Source organism: Convolutriloba macropyga, chromosome 11, assembly GCF_964194025.1.
Source record: "Convolutriloba macropyga chromosome 11, txConMacr16.3, whole genome shotgun sequence".
Classification (NCBI taxonomy): domain Eukaryota; kingdom Metazoa; phylum Xenacoelomorpha; order Acoela; family Convolutidae; genus Convolutriloba; species Convolutriloba macropyga.
This window is the reverse complement of record NC_134478.1, coordinates 29254248-29274490: the sequence shown is the minus strand read 5'-3', so window position 1 is coordinate 29274490 and position 20243 is coordinate 29254248. Positions and strand designations below refer to the sequence as shown.

At 34.7% G+C, this 20243-nt stretch overlaps 1 protein-coding gene across 1 annotated transcript in view; it reads right to left on the bottom strand.

Annotated features, from left to right (window-relative positions):
- Positions 1–20243, bottom strand: part of LOC142349091 (uncharacterized) — a 174316-nt gene that overhangs the window by 136062 nt on the left and 18011 nt on the right. The window contains exons 7-10 of the mRNA XM_075400504.1: positions 12834–13049; positions 2791–2853; positions 2210–2371; positions 1895–2023 (exon numbers count right to left, since the gene is read on the bottom strand). Coding sequence (XP_075256619.1) covers positions 1895–2023; positions 2210–2371; positions 2791–2853; positions 12834–13049 — 570 coding nt within the window. The remainder of the gene's footprint in view (positions 1–1894; positions 2024–2209; positions 2372–2790; positions 2854–12833; positions 13050–20243) is intronic.

Genomic DNA, 20243 nt, shown 5'->3' with positions numbered 1-20243 from the left:
AATCATTTCCTAGTCAGTCATAGGTCTAATTTTCAATGAGGTCATTGTTTAAGTTCGTGAAAGCTGCTGTGTTGTCCCTAGGCCAGCCTCACTCTTCATTATGTTTAAAATCCTTTTAGGAATCAGTTGCTCAAAAGAGTATGTCAGCAAGATGAGTCATTATTGGAAAACGAAATCAAAAATGAAAATGGGATGAACCCAATTAGATATGCCTGCTACTTGAAGTTTGTTTTCTTTAAGTCTCAGTTACCTTCTTTAAAATTTACTGATACTAACCGTACCTCCTGTATTCTGTCAATAAGCAACAGCGGTATGCCTAACTATAAAATGAAATCAAAATAATGCGCAATTTAAACTTTTTTTGTACAAAAAGAACTTCTCTTTTCAATTGTTTTGTTCTGTCAATTCCAATCGTATCACAATCAATCGTTATGCATGCAATCCTTTTGCCAGTCCAACTTTTCCATTCAGATTACAATGACAAAATACATATAAAAAACTGATATATTTTAATATTAATTCAAAATTTTTTGGGAGCTCAATACAATTGACTGCAGATTAGTATTAAAAGTCAAATGACAAAGTCAAAAAGAGGGGAAAATTTCAATTCAAGCGCACAAAAGCCTCGCCGAGCCTCTCCGTCCACCCCCTGAAAAATACTACAAAAACAGACGCCAGTCGTTCAAGAGCAATTCGTCCAAACTGTTCAATATTTTGAGCTTTAAGTTTGTATCGTCTTGCGTTGAATCAAGATATTTTTGGAAATTGACTTGTGAGGAAGATCTCTTAATTTGCTAGTATGTTTCTGATCAAATATTCCTACGATATATCCGTCGCAATGCTTTTATTTGAAAAAACATTTTGCACTGAAACCTTATTTGTCATATTAATCCGGCAAAATTTTCTCCAAAACTGTCTCTCTATTCCTAGAAATTTAAACTTAATAGCATAAAAATTTTAACACCACGTTATAAGTCAATAAAAGTAATTAGATTGCATTACCTATACCTCGATTTTATTTAGAAAAAGAAAGAAGAATGCTTTTAATTGCCATTAAAGAAAGCTTGCAGCAGTTGTTTCGCTCGTTTGCTTCTTTTACGGCTCGAAGAGGAGCATTGGTTTTCCAGAAAATTTTTTGCCGAAACACATTTGTCCTGAACCTAAACTTTGATTTTGTTGTTTTTGAACGCTAACTTCTGCTTCTGAGCGTTGATTTCCGTTCTCTAAAATTAGAGACCTTTAGTTTAATTCTAACGTACAGGATGAAGGTGAGACAGTTTGCTTCGAAAATTTTGACAGCTTAGTAGTGCCCCCTTCCCCAGCGCCTCTAGTAACCCCCTCTAGTGCTCCCTCAGAATGTACGCATAGTCCCCCTCGCATACCCATACCCCCACACCCAACTAATCTTCTCTTCCCCAGCGACATCTAGCCCTCCCCCCCCCCCCCCCCTCTCCACGATTATTATTCATCAAAATTTTTGTCAGCACTTTTTCAGAGTAATGTTAGCCAATATACTTTTGGTTTTCGATGGTTCTATTTGATATTTTGATGTTGGGCCTTGTTGGTTGAAAATTATTTGCACGAGTTTTCGAATCGTTTCCGACATTCTACAGGTCAAGTTTGTAAGTAATGGGATTTTTCGCTTGATAACTTTTTTGGTGAGTCCGATTTGACTTGTCCACAAAAATAAACTGATGAAGCCGAGAGGCAATGGTGTAGATCTCTAACCGCTTTAATAGAATCTAAGTGTGCACTTCACGGAGGCTCCTGAGGACACAGATATTCAGGGTTTGGAGAGTAATTTTGGGAGGTTGTAAATTTTGTTCACGAATTTTCTGTGCCAGTTTTAAGGTTCACAGAGAAAGCAGGAAAGATTGCATGTTTAATAACTTACACTCTGGTCTTGGACGATGTGACTTCAATGTAGGAACTCCCGAATCATCCGGACCCATTCTGTCTTGTGATTGGACTTTGAGAAGACCTCCACTGCTGCGGGTTTTACTTTCTTCTGGGCCAAAGTGGTCTGCAAATAGTAAGTTAAGGTACTGGTCTGGTATCCATAAGCAGAACATTTACTTTTAGTGATATGTTTGGTAGTTTCAAACTCGGATTCGCGACGCACATAACGAAGTTTTTTTTGTTAATTTGAGTTTCATTAACATTTTCAAGATACATAAAAAATTTCGAGATAAAAAATTCAAATGTCTACCTTTATTTCGATCCGGCTCTCCGACGTCTATCTTCAACTGGTTTCTGTTGTTGATCTGGTTAGGAGGATGCTTGGTTATGCCCCCTCGATTGTCTGGCTTCTGAGTATTTGTTGTCTGCAGACTTGTTGGTCGTCTCTTCTGGTTATTCACATCGTCCAGCACTAAATGATTAAAATGATTGCCCTTGGTGTTTATTGGATGTCGTTTCAATCTACAGGAGGAAAGGAATCCCTGGACGGACAATATTTTTGGTTCAATAAAGCTCTGTGGACAATATAATGAATAGCTTTGCATGTTTACCAGTAGTTATAAAATGTAAAGAAGCATAAAATAGCATAAGGAGATCCGTCATTAAACATTCATTGACACAATATGAAGGGAATAAAAGTATCAATCAAGTTTTTTATATTCGGTTGCAAATTATTATGAGACGCATGTAACAGTTAGCACAAGAAATTTTTCAGGGTGTTCATGCTTTATCCCGATTAACTATTCCCATTGCCGATAGCAGAGCACGTGATCATCATGTTAATACTCATCCTTAACTCATTCTGTTTCGTTTTTAGATTAATCAACTTACCTCTGCAGAGACGTTTCATGAAGTTGTCAAACTTGCGAAACTCGCAATGTACTTTCCAGTAACCTTCAAATTAAATGGAACATTTTACATTTTTAAAATGGTTAGTTTTTGATTTTTTGTGATAAATTGTCATGGTCCGGATTTAACCTTTGATTTTAAGGTCAGGTCTTCCAGTAACTTTCGGGCGCATTTTCTAAAAACATCTTAAATAATTTTAAGAATTTGTTATTCAAAAATTTAAACACTAAAATTTAGAAATCCTAGTCATTATTTACAGCGAACGATATGTTACTATAATTGTTCGTATAGTTACGTTATACGTTACTATAATTGTTCACTATAAAACACTCCCGTGTAATATTATACAATTTTCCATGTAAAAATGGACACATGATCCATTGCAGATAAAAAACAGCTAAATTTCAGGCAAATCACGCGCAAAATGGTAAGTTTCTCATATAAATATTGAACTATCATTGCGAAAACTCCTAGTGTAAAACTACTCACAATTTCGAAGTGATGTAATAGCAAGATGGCGTGATTTGTAGTAAAAAATAGTAAAATATTTATCTTTTGAATAGAAGAGACGTGATACGTGTGTGAAATTGAAGCGTGACAATGTTGACAAATTGGTACATTGTTTATGGCACCTTGATGTCAACAACCATGTACACATAAAAACATACAAATAAAGAGAAGCATGCATTTATTGCAACATAACTCAGAGACACAAACACGTGATCAAAACCAAAAATGTTGAAAAAGCAGATGTTTGTTTGTATCGTCCATTGTTTATCTCTGTATAGGCAAACATTTTCAAAATGAATTTTGAAACTGAAGCTGTGAGATTACTCAACCACCGCGGAAAGAGTATTTGAAAGAGTTGTTCTAAATAATAATTTGTTCAGAGGAACTTAAGTTTTATTTGCGTAAAGGGAAATTAACAAAGATAAATACAGCACGGGAAGAGCAGTACGAAATAAAAAAAAACAGAAAAACAAAACATGCTATATCGAAACATCCCGCCTTTTGATAAACTATTTTTTGCGTAAAATATGCAGACATTATATTTGAATTTCCAAACTCGGTATAAAAAATACACTGCATTGGTACAACAGCGCTTGAGAGATTTTCAAATAGGTCGGAACCTGTCGAGTGATGTCTTTTTTCAAAAACATTGAACAAAATGCAGCGTAAATTGACAAGCTAATTTTCTGACCTTGCCAGAATTGTTTTTCCTTGTAGGTAAATATCCCGAAGAGTGTGTAAAAAAGTTGGAGAATTGCTTTACTAAACATTTAGTTATTAGTTATGATGACGACCAGTTTTAGTAAAAAGAAATGAAGATCCTGCGCACTCGGGTTACCAAATTTTTTTTAAGTGTTTGTTGTTGATTTCGCTTCAAGTTCTTCAATTCAGTTTTTCCAAATTCTTCACTTAAAATTTAACAGTTTTTCTTATTCAAATTTTTTAATCCCATTTTTCATAAAGCATTGTGGCGAGTCTTTTCTAAGAACCTTGGAAAACACCTTTACTACTTCCTAGAGGTAAAATTCAGATGCGTTTGAAATTTTCAGGTTTTCTTTCAACTTCGAAATGCTTTCAAATTTTTGAAAATCAAAAACAATTTCTAAGGTAAGACTTTGAGACCGAATTAATTTTGTAAGTGTAGGAATGGAAAGTCAAACTTAAGCGTTTTTGCGGAAAAGAACCAAATTAATACTGACCTTGAATTATTCCCAACACAAAAGCGAATTCTAAATTTGAAACTGTACAAAAATAATAATGCTGAAGAAATTTAAACTGATGAGAACGGTTGAATAAGTAAATATTGACTCTGATAAAAATTAGATCATAGATTGAACACCAAAATTCTTACCCACGTAATATTGGATTAGAAACCCAAATTAGGGGCCTAGGTTATCAAAGTCATGAATGACCTTCTGAAGACTTTTCCCAAAAAGGTATTTTTCACACAAAGATTAGGGAGTTTTGATCAAAATAGGACTAAACTATCTTAACCAAACATAGATAAGCAGTATATATACGGCTCGATTTTAGCCAATTTCAAAAGAACAATTTGTGTGAATAATTGTTGTTGTGTTGCGTGTTGTGTAACAAAAAGCAGTCTGAAAATAATTGTATTGTCGTGATAATCCGAATTGCGGAGTAAATTTTATTAGAAGAGTGAGTTAACAGATCTCTGTCGTGGTACTGAAAATTGTAATAATTGTTTGAACTAGTATACCTTGGTAACTATAGTTTTCGTTAAATTAACTTACAAATTTTCCTTTACTTTCTCTTTTTAGACCTTTTCTTATAACTTAGTAGAGCTTAAACTGGTATCTAATAGGTATTTGCTAAACGCTGCGATACTTGGCACTCATAAGCATTTGTAACTAGTTGTTCTGAAGGAACCATAGACTTGTAATAATTAAGATTGGGTGAAACTTAATAGTTTCTTTCGGTTTTCTGTTAATCAACTGTGTAATTGTACACCTTTAGTAACTTCACAATACATCTCTAAGGGTCTGAAATCATGCTCAATCTAGCTTCAATTTATTGGATTTAAATTAGTTTGGTGACTAGTAAATTAGTGATCAACCAATCAATAATTAGGTTAAGTTAGGTTAACGAACTGGAGGACAGCATCGAATCCCGGACAACATCAAGACGAGTGATTTCTGAGAGTATTAATCGGCCAAGCTCCTTCTAGGAGACCGCATAGTGAAGCCACTCTGAGGGTAGGCCTGCCTGCTCGTACAAGACTTGGCAAGTTAAGTTAACCCATGTAGTATGGAATGGTGAACAAAGTAGAAAATTAAAACGGTCTGCAGTAACCTGAAGTACATGATGGGAAATGTCTTAAAGTTCTATCAAGTTGGTTAATACTCGTCTGGTTGGGTTGTGGAGTGAACACCGACGAGCTCTTCACGTCATCTACTATTTGTTTTAAGTACATTGGTTGATCGATTAATTAGAACGTGAAATGAGGACCTGGTATAATTCTGCGATTAATTAGAAAGAGAAATTTCTCTTTCTAATCGATTAATTAGAAAGAGAAATGAGGACCTGGTATCTTAGAGTCACCAATATATTTCATTTGGTAAATTACTTCTTAGAAGCTAAAATATCATACAACATAGAGAAGCATTACAAACATATTCTAATATCATCATTATTATTGGCAATTGACTACAGTTCTATAGCGCCTGAAAATACTTTTTTTAGGACTTGAACGGAGGGCCTGGTATAACCCTTTAGTCTAGTTAAGAGTAGTAGGTTTGTGAAAATACTATCCAGTCAAGTAGTTTTCTCTAAAGATAGATTCTAGGAGCGATTGTGGAATTGTGAATAGGGTAAAACCTCCAGCCTAAATAATCGGATTCTATATTGGCGACCACGGAGGGATTCGTCTCATTAGAAGATAGTTTTATTGACCATTCATTCTTGACGAACTACGTTTCCCGTACACTTTTTTTAATTGGCTATTCACCATCGGAATCCAAAAGGATTCTGAGGATGAAAAATAAATCAAAAGACAGGAAGCTACCTGGACAAAGAACAGAGATGTCAGATGCCACCTCCAAAATCCCGCCAGCCTTCCAGTGGAGGGGAGAGAGCTTGACAAGCTGGGCAGACAGGGCAGTAAAAGTTTGCCGGAAAACGGACCCAAACATCAGCGCTCCAGAACTGGATCGCCTCGCTAGCTGGTTGTTTTTGGAGGGACTTAGAGACGAACAACTCAGTCAACATCTGAGAGAGATGCCTTATAGTGGATTATCTGTAACCCTAGGCAAAGCTATGGATTCCACCATGAAGCAAGCCCAAGACGACTCGGACAAGTGGAGCACTACGGCCATTGTCCATCCTACTCCAAACATGCCTCAAGATGCTGGAAGCTGTGATGACTTAGGCGCGACCCACCACATAGATGAGAGCGTCAGCAGTACGGATCTTTTACGAATGCTAGAGCTACACCTCAAAGAAGAACAGCAGCTTCGAGGGGACATGCACTGGTTGCTGTGAGAGCAACAGAATCTAATTGAACAGCAGCAATCAGCAGCAAGAAAAATAGTGCGCTGCAGCAACTGCAAGCAAATCGGCCACTATAGTAGAGGTTGCGCCCAAGCTACATGGCGAAGTTGAGACCAGAGCAAAAGAATTGGAAAACCAGACGTTCAGTTATTCATAGAAACTTTCTAAAATGCAACATAAAATAGACTGCCTAAAATTTGTTGTTCGGTGCTGGTTGAAAATCTAGTCGCTCAATTGTCGTTTTGTTTTAATTCGTTTTAATTTTTGCTCTTACATTTATTCAAAACAAACGAAATTTTTTTTAATCATTTTTTGAAGGATTTTCTCAGGAAAGGACCGTAAGCAATCAAAACGAAATTTGTTTTCTTTAAATGCTTTTGAGCAACAACAAAATCCAGGAACTTAACAAACCAATTGAGAATTGTTTAAAAAACCGAAAAAAAATAAAATTGAGAATTTTCGAGCAATTTGCCTATCAGGGTATTGTTTCGTTTGCCGAAAGAAACAAAGAAGTTATTGCTTTTTTTAAAAAATATGCTCCAAACCAAACCTAATAATAGAAGTTGTTTTCTTTTCTCCTAGGTTTTATGCACTGGCGACGGTTGCAGGGTGAGAGAAATGCGACAAGGGAATCAGTTCAACTCTTTGGATTTGTGTAGTTTTTTTAGCTCGAATAGGCAACTCTTTTCCGAAAAAATTGGAAGCGAATATTCGACCTGAAAAAAAAATCCCAAACCGCAAAATAGAAACTAGATTACTTGGGTATTTAACAAGGGATTCCAAAATCACTTTAAAATTCTTTTGAAACGTGGATAAAAATCAGCAGTATGCGGTGCATTCAAACATTGTCCACACTGATTAGAGTACTTTTCCTCCCAGTACTAAACCATTTATTCTAATCTGCCAGAATTTAACATCGTTGTTAATAAATGCGAGTTTTAATGAAAAAAAACAGCACGAGCGAAATTAAAATGGGTTCTTTTTAATTGGATGATATTACTCCGCGAATGCAACGATTTAGGAAATAAAAATTCTTTCAAAGAATGGGGTAACAACTGGTAACAAAAAAATAAGATAGCAAAACCTCTGCAGTTTTGCTAGATGTACAAAAAAAGACCTCTTGCAGAACTCTGTAGTATTCTTTCTAAATATATGGAGAGAATATTACTCAATCAATTGGCGCAGTAACCAACCTAATTGATTAGATGCTTAAATTTCATTTGATTATATTTGAGCGAACGGTACCACTGTAGAAGAACATGCATTCTCCAATAAAAATCTCTCATCATTTCCTCATCTGCAACCATGGCTACGAACTTACACAGTTGACTTCGGATTTCCTTGAACAAAGTAAAGGGAAACAGGCAACATGTTCAGAGGATCAACTTTACTTCCATTCAATATTATATCAACCTTGCATTAACTCGCATCTTCAGTGTGGTCGAGACGGTAGAGGCATTCGATTGGTCCACTATTTTACATCAGTTATAATACTCTACTTTCATGATGGAGGCCCAAATAAAGCTGACCTGACCAGTCGCCCTGCCTTGTCGTCTGATCACTGGAGCCTTCTGTTCGTGACGACAGCCAGATGCTATACACAGAGAAGAAAACAACACACCACGACGTTGACCACTGATGACAGAGCAGACTAAATTGAAGTCCTAAATTGTTCTAACTTCATAACAAATGGCGTTTCCAAAACCTTATCATGGATGCGTGGATTCCTGCTTGCAACCCATTTGAAAGTGGAGAAACCTTACATTTTGAACAAACAGAAAGATCCGATGGAGAGTCCATCCATTGATCGAATCCGAGATGCTGGGAAAGCAACTCATACGAAGAAAGACTTGATCTTGTAGAGAGAATGCGAACCAAAAGACTCTCAAGTCCAATAAAATTGTTGTACCGCAAAATATGTTGATGGTGCATTTATATACTTTTACTTTAGACTCTAATTTCACTATGTTGTACTATTCAGGAGAATAGTTTAGTCCAGATGGGTGGGATGTAGGAATGGAAAGTTAAACTTAAGCGTTTTTGCGGAAAAGAACCAAATTAATACTGACCTTGAATTATTCCCAACACAAAAGCGAATTCTAAATTTGAACCTGTACAAATTTAATAATGGTGAAGAAATTTAAACTGATGAGAACGGTTGAATAAGTAAATATTGACTCTGATGAAGATTATATCATAGATTGAACACAAAAATTCTCACCCACATAATATTTGATTAGAAACCCAAATTAGGGGGGCTAGGTTATCAGAGTCATGAATGACCTTCTGAAGATTTTTCCCAAAAAGGTATTTTTCACACAAAGATTAGGAACTTTTGGTAAAAATAGGACTAAGCTATCTTAACCAAACAAAGATAAGCAGTATATATACGGCTCGATTTTAGCCAATTTCAAGAGAACAGTTTGTGCGAATAATTGTTGTAATGCGTGTTGTGTAACCAAAAGCAGTCTGAAAATAATTGTATTGTCGTGATAATCCGAATTGCGTAGTAAATTTTATTAGACGAGTGAGTTAACAGATCTCTGTCGTGGTACTGAAAATTGTAATAATTGTTTGAACTAGTATACTCTGGTAACTATACTTTTCGTTACTTTAACTTAGCAAATTTTCCACTACTTTATCTTTTTAGACCTTTTCTTATAACTTAGTAGAGCTTAAACTGGTATCTAGTAGGTATTTGCTAAACGCTTCGATACTTGGCACTCATAGGCGTTTGTAACTATTTGTTCTGAAGGAACCATAGCCTTGTAATAATTAAGATTGGGTAAAACTTAATAGTTTCTTTCGGTTTTCTGTTAATCAACTGTGTAATTGTACACCTTTAGTAACTTCACAATACATCTCTAAGGATCTGAAATCATGCTCAATCTAGCTTCAATTTATTGGATTTAAATTAGTTTGGTGACTAGTAAATTAGTGATCAACCAATCAATAATTAGGTTAAGTTAGGTTAACGAACTGGAGGACAGCATCGAATCCCGGACAACATCAAGACGAGTGATTTCTGAGAGTATTAATCGGCCAAGCTCCTTCTAGGAGACCGCATAGTGAAGCCACTCTGAGGGTAGGCCTGCCTGCTCGTACAAGACTTGGCAAGTTAAGTTAACCCATGTAGTATGGAATGGTGAACAAAGTAGAAAATTAAAACGGTCTGCAGTAACCTGAAGTACATGATGGGAAATGTCTTAAAGTTCTATCAAGTTGGTTAATACTCGTCTGGTTGGGTTGTGGAGTGAACACCGACGAGCTCTTCACGTCATCTACTATTTGTTTTAAGTATATTGGTTGATCGATTAATTAGCAAATGAAATGAGGACCTGGTATAATTCTCAATCTTAGAGTCACCAATATATTTCATTTGGTAAATTACTTCTTAGAAGCTAAAATATCATAAAACATAGAGAAGCATTACAAACATATTCTAATATCATCATGATTATTGCCAATTGACTACAGTTCTATAGCGCCTGAAAATACTTTCTTTAGGACTTGAACGGAGGGCCTGGTATAACCCTTTAGTCTAGTTAAGAGTAGTAGGTTTGTGAAGTTACTATCCAGTCCAGTAGTTTTCTCTAAAGATAGATTCTAGGAACAATTGAAGAATTGTGAATAGGGTAAAACCTCCACACTAAATATTCAGATTCTATATTGGTATGGTATAATCCAGTTTTAGTTAAAAAGAAATGAAGATCCTGCGCACTCGGGTTACCAAAATTTTTTAAGTGTTTGTTGTTGATTTTGCTTCAAGTTCTTCAATTCAGTTTTTCCAAATTCTTCACTTAAAAATTAACAGTTTTTCTTATTCAAATTTATTAATCCCATTTTTCATAAAACATTGTGGCGAGTTTTTTCTAAGAACCTTGGAAAGCACCTTTACAATTTCCTAGAGGAAAAATCAGATGCGTTTGAAATTTTTAGGTTTTCTTTGAACTTCGAAATGCTTTCACTTTTTTGAAAATCAAAAACAATTCTTAAGGTCAGACTTTGAGACCGAATTAATTTTATAAGTACAGTCATTTTTGCAGTGCAATAAACTAAGACTCCATATCGCAGAATTGGCTATATATAAATTTTGTACAGGAGTACAAGTGTTGCACAAATGAAAATTGTTTTGAAACAGTAAAGATAATTTGTTACTTGAATAATGTTTGAATTTCATTTTCTCTTTTTCTATGTTCTGCAAAAGAAAATTTTTGGTCCAGAAAAATACTTAATTATGTCATCTTTTCTGTATTTTTATTACAAATTTTTCAGTTTTTATAGACGCCTTAAGCTTTTCGAGTTGCTTTAATAGAACCTACATTTTTCATTATTAGCATTCAGCTGCCTTTTGTTCATCCAGTCACAAACTTTATGGAGATCTTGTGGAGCGTTCTGGTGTCTTTCTTTAGAGAGAGCGGTAATTTGATCTATCACTGGCAAACAGGGTTGTTTTGCTCTTTTCGCAAACAAGCGGAAGATATATCAATCATAAATTAAAAAAGAATTGGTCTCAGTAATGACACCTGATGGACACCATTTTTAATGTCTCTTGCTTCTGAAAACCATTCCAAAATCCCAATTGTTCTTTTTTTTGCATAAGGATGATTTCAAAACGCTGAGAACTGTACCTCGAATTCTGGATATTTCTCGTACAAATTTAACGGTTTTCTTTGTAATATCTCATGTTCAACAGTATTAAAGACTTTACTAAGATCAAGAAACACACAACATGAAGATTATTTTTTTTGTTATATCGAAAAATTCTAACATTCGGGCAACTGCTTCAAAAGTACTTTTTTAATTCTGAACCCGTACTGATTTCGTTTTAGAACTTCACATTTTTAATATATGAAGTAATGCGCTTGAAAAGAAGTGCTCAAACACTTTGCCAATTACAGGCAAAAAAAGATACTTTTGTGTAGTTTGCTTCGCAATTTTCTTACAAAAAAGGTATCACCTTAGCCGTTTTCAGTTTTTCAGGAAAAAAATAAGATCCAAACCATTTGTTGAGAACATTACATCAGGTTTCGCAGACGATCGTGTGATCTACTGTTTTCAGTATTACGTTAATGATTTCGAACATATCAGCAGCAGATTGTTTGTTATTCAGACCTTTTGTTGTTTCATAAATTTTGGTGGGGGTGGTGTCTGAAAGCAAATAAATTTCTAAACAAACTTCACATACTTTTTTTCGTTTGTGCTGCTGCTCTGCCATCTATTGACCGAGCTCAAGAAAACTATCTTTTAGTTCACTTGAAATGAGTTGACATAGTTTTTGAAAAGCTTGAACAAGGACCTTATATTTGTTTCTTATCTCATCCTTTGTTCGTAAAAACTTCTTTTAGCTAAAATACATGCAGCTTTAACTTTTTTGCATGTTTCCCTGTATTTTTATAAGTCTTCAGTTTTATTTATCTTATTTTGCTAAGCAAAGTTTCGTTTTTTTTCAAACCAAATTTCTAATCCTAGACGTATCCCCAACTTTTCCGTTTTGTTTGCGTTTTTTGTTCATAATTGGTTCCAGCTTCTCTTTCGAACCAAGGATTATCCTTTGTAATCATTCTAATTTTTTTTATCAATGCTCTCTTTGTTTAAAATAGTTTAATTTTTTTAAAATAATTTATGTTTTTCTGACTTCCGATATGACACTTTTATCAACGCAACAATCGCCTGTAGTTGATACACGATAAAAGTCTTCAGTTACATATGGGAAATAATGTAGATATAAATAATTTTTTATAGGGCTTAATCTCATTTTTTCCATGCAAATCCCCCAACAAAACCACTATCACGCTATTTCTCGTTTAATTTACCTTAGTTGTCACGTTACATGTCACAAAATATTATCATGTGTCAATTTTTACACAGAAAACTGTGTAATAACATATGAGAAAATTTTAGAGAGTGAAGAGGATGAAATTTACGTTAGAAACGAACTCGCGCTGAGAAGTTTATTTATTAGCCTGTTTGCAAATTTGTCAACCAATCATTGGTTAACTTACCTGGACATGATGCGTCGCATGACTCGCGACTACTACACGCGCTGCTATTGGCTGGTGAAAGGATACATGTTATCTCCTGCTGTTCAATCCGCTCACACGTGGGAATGTATCTGGTGGACTTTTGGGCGGAATTAAAAGTGGAAGAAAGAGGAAAAGCAGAAGAATCCACAACCTTACATCCATCAGAAGTTCGACTGTTTTGTTGACTTCTTTGCTCTGCGAACAGGAAAAGTAGAAATGAAAGATAGATTCCCAAAACACCATTGAAGTGCTTCATAGAGGAGAAAATAATATCTAGCACAGTGCGACAAGCGAAAGGCTCTCGGGCCGTGGTGTCAATGCTAAAAAACCACGAAATTATGTAAGATTGGCGGTGAATCAAAATCGGACTTTCGACCAATCACCAGCGGTGGGCATCAAGGGTCAATTTTTGCAGTGTTTCTTTTTCCCGTTTATATATATGACCTACCCGAAATAATTGTCAATGAGTGCTATTTATACGCGGATGACACATAAATCGTCAGCACTGTAGACAGTAAAATACAGCTGGAAAAAGATATTGAAAATGCTATTGTTTGGAGCAAGGAGAATCGGTTAAACTTCATTTTCGATAAGTTTAAAAACGTGCAATTTTCATTACGTAAAAATAAAAACAAGCAAATTTTGCGTCTTCCCAGCAATGGAGCCATCTCACAGGAAACACACTTCAAAGACTTGGGCATATATTTTTCCAAAAATTTATCATGGGGTCATCACTTAACTTTTGTTCTACAAAAAGCAAATCAGAAGCTTGCTTATCTAAAGAGAACAATTCCAAGTGAAACAAAATTGTCAGTCAAATGCAACCTAGTCAAAACTTACATAATATCGATCTTGTTTTACGGATCAAACGTTTGGTATGCCAGTAAAACTATCGTCAGGCAAATGGAAAGGCTTCAGAGAAAAAGTTTAAAATGGATACAATCAAACAGTCATTTTACTGATAAAGAATACAATGATTGTCTTCGATCAGTAAATTTACTTCCGATCACATATCAATTGGTTTTTTTGGATCTCGTAGTTCTAAACAGAATTTTGACCAGAAAACTTCCACTTGAGGCAGAGCAATTTTGGCAAATAAGGAATGGACATCCGAAAACACGATCAAACGAGAAAATATTTTTATACTCAAACGAATGTAATCGCCAGCGTTGCCGATCTAATTTTTTCTACCGAGTTAAAAACTTCAACAATTCGATGTCACTGGCGCGTGATTTTCCCAACTATACCCCATATTCAAGTCCTCCCAAATTCAAAAGAGAAGTCAAAGAATATCTATTTGATTTAGCTATGAGGAATTTTAATTAAAAATCATACCCATATGGATGGACAGTGTTTGAGGGAAATCAAATTCAAGCTCCGTTAGGGACTTACTAAGCTTGGTGAAACCAAGTTTAGTGAAATTCATTATTATTATTATTATTATAATGCGTTGAATTTACGTAATATCTACATGATTTTGCGTTGGATTTAGAGGTATAAATTCAACGCATTCACAACAAAAATTTATTCGAAAAATTTCGTTGACTTTTCTATCTTATCAACGCTATTTATCACGTATCTTACATAACTTGGGCGTTTCTAAGCGTAGATCTTACATAATTTTGCGTTTCAAAAATTAAAACGCAAAGTTATGTAAAGATTTACGCTTAGAAACGCCAAATTATGTAAGATCTACGCTTAGCAACCACAAAATGATGTAAGATCTGCGCTTAGAAAGGGCACTATTTTCTTTTCAACGCGTTAAGCGTAAGAAAATCTAGTTGAACGTAAAAAAATATTTTCATAGAGTGAAAAGATTATAGAGCTTTGCAAGTGGTGAGAACAATCTGGTGGTGAGTTCATCAGCATTGCACAGCGAGCACCTTCCCGCAATTCTTATAATTTTTCTTTGGTTTTAATGAATTAAAGGAAAAATTGTGAATGGAATAAATGTTTGCAGCCGTAAGCACACGCACGCAATGAGAGAGAGACAAACTGGTATTAAAAAGTAAACAATCTAAACAGAAATATATGCATTGCAATTGAGATCCCGTTTGTTTACCCCAAAGTGTCTTGAGAACAGTGATCGAGAGAGAATCCCGAAACCACTTAGTTCTTCCTCTGCCACCTGCGCAAAATGCTTAAACTATGCCCTTTACTAAAAACTGTAAAACAATCTTTAGGCATGATACACCAAGCATCTATCAGCAGGATTATCTAATCGATCCGACTCCACTTAAGCGGGGAGGGAGGGGTGGAACTATATGCCCAACTGGGTCTTTTTGTTATGTCAGTTTCGGCCGATGGACATATTTGACGCAAAAACACGAGTGATATGATTAGGAAGCCAATCGAGCGTAAAACTTTTTTCAAATTTCATCTTTTTCGAGAGGCTCTTGAAGTTTAAATTGTAATGTCCTTTTTTGTTCACATTTTGCTCAAATTATGATAAAGTATGTTTAAAAATTATTAATGATGTTATGGGTTTTATACGAGAAGATAGAGTACGGGTTCTGAACTTTTTGATCTGATTTGTTCGGCTAAAAATTTGGCTGAGTTTTCAATCTACCAGCCTTCATAAAAAATGGCAACAGATAAGGTTTTCTTAGTCCACTTTTATCCGAACTTGCCGGAATTACAGACCTAAAAACTGCTGCTATTTTTAATTCTGCTTCCTCAGAAAAAGTTCATGACATAAAATGCTGCCCCATAAATACTTATTTATCTGGAAAACATCACTTATTTTTAATATATTTCTCTTAATCTGATATACTTTTGGTTCGCGCTGCTGGCCAGTTCACGAATTTTGAAAATTTTATTTGGATTCTGTTTCAGGACTTGTCCTGCTACCTTTTTTCTATGATCTTATCGTGTTTTTAAAACAAAGTGAGAAATTGGTGCAAGAGAAACTTTTCCATTTTTACAGGAAATTTTATTTTGAGTGAGGCAGTTTTGACTTCCCGTTTTTCTTTTTTCTCAACTTTTTCGTAGTTTCTAAAGCCGAGAAAAAGTATTCTAATGGCAAGTAGATATTATTTTTTTTTTAAATTTTAATCAATAAATTGTTAGATCATGATTTAAATTAACTCAGTTTTTTTTAATTATTGTAAACTTTTGACATGTGAAATTCTGCCGGTTATTATTGCCATTTGTTGACTTGTCTTTTCGTCTCCCTATCGAACAGTCTCATTTCCGTTATAATTAGGCCTAAATTATTCTAAACTAGTTTTTTTTAATTAATAATTTTTTTAATTTTGGGCTTCCTTACTGTGATTTTGTTTTCGCAATTTTCTGAGCTTGCCCATATTTTTGCCTGAACACTCTCAGTCTCATTAAGTGCAGTCCCATTAGTTTTCTATAAAAAATGACGATTTGAAAAATTTTTGGTTGAGAGCCAACAAGATTTGGTATTCATAATTACATTGATATTTATAAGAGGAAGTTTTGACAGTTTTCTGAAGTCTTCTGCGCAGCATTTGTTCTTTTGATCGACTTGTAACGTATGCCCATTAAAGATATAAAAAATCTGAGAAATAGTTTTTTCGGTCTCAAAACGAAAAGGTCTCATGAACACTCTGACGGTACGATTATCTATTTTCCATGCGGTCTCAGAATGCAGCAATTGCTTTTGTCTCCAGCAAATTTATTTTCAAACGGTCTTATTTTCAAATTTGTGATTTTAAAATTAAGTTACTGATTTTTTTGCTAATGTCGTTTGCGTCACATTGTCGCCTAGGTTTAGAGCACATGGTGTTCGATCTATAACAGTAAATGATAAAGATTGCAGAAAAATTGCTTCAAATAAAAAACTGCTTCGTATAAAAATTCACATAACTGTGAAATTAAAACTAATTTGCGAATTTTAAAGACCGTTAGCATGATTCAACTCTACGCATAAGGTTTTAAGATAATTTTAAAAACATCAGTTTTTGAGGAAAGTGAGTTCACTCTTTTTTCAGATCCTTTTCTGTTTCTTTGTTGATTAATGTGATATCGTAACCAATGAGCTCAAAAGATAGGGATTGATAGCTTAGGCATAAAATTTTTTTCAGTACTGGCTAAGAATTAAACAATCTAGTTTGAAACATCAAATTAGCTGCGAGCATGTGACGTCTCACAGCTTCGAAAGCAAATGAAACCATAGACATGGAGAACGAGCAATCAAGCTGATTGAGCTCAGCATTGCATGTAACGAGAAACCGAGAGCGAAAGAACTTAGTTAAATTGTTTTACCCCGATCTCGCAGTCAAGGATATTCTACTAAAGATTGACGGCTTTAGCATGCACTAAATGAGAGTTGATTGAAAATTGGCGCACACTGTTATCAGCTGTATTGTTATCATAAATTCTGGAATCATTGAAATTGTCATCATTGAATGGTTATTACAAAATGGTTTTTATCATAAGAGTCGCAGTAGAGGGATCCAATCACCTTTTTCTATCATTTGCACGGTTAACCTAGCTCACAGGATGCCGACCAATTGTAGCGAGTTACGGACATCAGTGAATTCTACAATGATTAATATGAAATTGCGTTCTGTTTTGAATAGTGGCTTGCTGCAGTACGCAAAAAGATTGTTGTAAGGCAGAATCAGCAAGTACTGGCCAACATCTATTCAAACTAAAAAAAAACAAAATTTGCAAAAAAAAAACAAAATTTGCTCAAATCAGATAATTTCTACAATTTGGGAACGAGCATTCGTACACCCCCCGAATTTGCGAAGCTAAAATCTCGGTTCAAAACTGGAAACACGAGCAACATAAGGGGCCCCATAAACTCTATGTACAACCGAACCGGTAGTTTCCGCTGGAACGGGTAGCTAGCTATTAACACTTATGAGGGGAAAAAGTAATTTTGGGGTAATTTCCGAAATCAGCCATTTTGTTCTTTGAAGAACACACCCTCTCCTAGTTCGTATATAGACTTGAGCCAATGCCTGTTTAGACAGAAAAAATACCCATACCCCCAAACCGTCCTATTTAAACAAAACTTCCTGAAGTGCATTTTGTTTGGTTAAATATTATTTTGGCCGAAGAGTTTCAGCTACCTTGATAATTAACAAGTAAGTAATGACATTAACCACGGCACGGAATTACGGTATGATTACTCTTGGCATTTACCCCACCAACCAATAGGACTAGAGGTAAAATCCTCGCGAGAATGACGGTTGTTTTGGTTGAGCAAACAATTTGTTTGCTCGGTTCAGTATAAAGTTAGCTTACACATAAGCGTAGCAGATATTGCTAACCACGAGTGAGTCAACGACTCATTGTTTGGCATATTTTGCCAGTATTCAAGAGCGAAGGCCTCTTGTAATCGTTATTAGCGTCGCTGTGTTGCGTTTGCCTGAGAAATTGAGCGCGAAGCTCTGAATAGTCGCTGCTACAAAGTAGAGATAATTGGCACAGCTTCCTCTGAGTTTGAGCGAAACCTCGGATAGTATCCTAGCGTGGTTAAAAAAGTTAGGCGGCTAATCAGTGACAGAGCGAAAGCTATGATAGTTGCAGATTTTACGGTTGCTTACATTGTTAATTAATCGCATCGGAATCGAAACAATTCTCGGCATTATGGGTATTTTTTCGAGTTTTACTGTGCTTTAGGGTTACCAGCCAGTAATCTGAATAGTGCATAGGTGTGCTGGAGGTAGTGCTGTTTTTTATTATTCTAGTTGGACTATTCTATTCAATTAACTATTACTGTGTTAGAGTTTATGGATACTATTTATTCTGTTGGTTGTTTATTTATTAGTTTGTTAATTGACTAGTGGAACTAACTGGTTTTAATCGAGCCGAAATAGCAAATAAACGGGTTTAAACAAAATCGAACCACCTAATAAAATCTTTCGAAATTGTGAGATATGGGCGCTAATGTTTTCCGGTGATAGGCTGCCTAATCAAAATTCAGAATCTTACAATAACCAAAACAAGTGCAGTAAGTTTCTTTATACACTGATTTGTTTCTTTCGCTATTTTTAATTATTCAGTAGCTTTATTTAGTAATATCGACTTTACTAATGAAAAAAAAATTATATTGCCAAATCTACTTTATTCCTCTTTGTTAATTTTTGTTCTCTACCTTCATTGGCTCTCACAAGAGTTAGTGTATTTTTGAGCACCTTTAGTTTATTTATTATTCGATATGTAACTGGTTGTGATTTCTTTGCAAAAACAGTTTTTGAAGAAAAGCGCGTTTTCACCTTTTGCATAATCTTTTCTATCTTGATTTGATAATTTTCTTGTACGTATTGTCATATGCCTTGTTTTCAAACAAAAGCTGTTTTTTTCAGTTATTTTTTATTTATACCCCAAGTTTTGTTATTGTTTGTCAACCAAAGAGTGCAGGCTCTACAATAAAGTAAGCTTTTCGGTGTCTTATTGCTGAATCTCTAAAGGCTTTCAGCGAAAAAAATTTCAAGAGAAACCTGTTCAATGTATAAGGTTGATAATTGTTGATCTTAACGACTTTATCTCTATGAGTAACCAAAATTTAAAAAAAATAATTTGCTTTTTATTATTACTTGCTATGTACTGGTGCTCTTTCTTTTTTTGCAAGATGCGACTGTACAAAATTGCGATTATTTATTTCAGAACTGGATAAACAGGCAAAAACAAACGGAAAATAATTTGCATTAACTTTAGTAACCTTTTAAGTAAACAGTGTCCTGAAGCTGATGAGAATGTCTAAATTTTATGTGAAAAGTTTAATTTTTGAAGATTTTGAAACTCAAATTAAGCAGTTTTTTACTCAATTTTTGTTTTTTTTTGTTAACGACATCTTAAATTAAATTTTTTGCCTGTCCATAGTGTTCTGTACAGTTTAGATTTTCTTTAAATGTCCGTTTTGGTATATGTACTGATAAATTTCACTTGAAAACACAAAAAAGAAGAAATTTATGCAGTCTTGAAATTATAATTTATTTGTGTTGTTTTGTTAGTCGGTTTGCCAATTTTTCTTTGAAAGTGAAATTAAGCACTATTGGTGAGATCTGCAATTTTTGCGTAGGGTCTAAAGTCTTATGAGTAAAAAACTTGACAGATTAGCTACTGTTTTTCATTTTCTGTTGGTTTCTGATTTATTTCCGTTCAAGCGGTCAAGATAGCTTTTTGAGATGGAATTAATTTTCTTAATTTTCTGAACCGTACAATTTGACCTGTCCAATTTTTCCGTTCTCGTGAAATGATTAGAAAAAAATACTTCAATGATAGTAAAATTTTTGGTATACATATCTACAATCCAATTAGGATCAGTCATGTTTTAAGTTACAAAAATACTCTTTCATAAATAGAAAGTTTCTTATCTTTGTTTCATTTCGAACAAATTTAGGCCAAAATAAAGGAGGTCGTAACATCATTACGTGGCCAATGTCCGAAAAGGCAAAATTCAATATT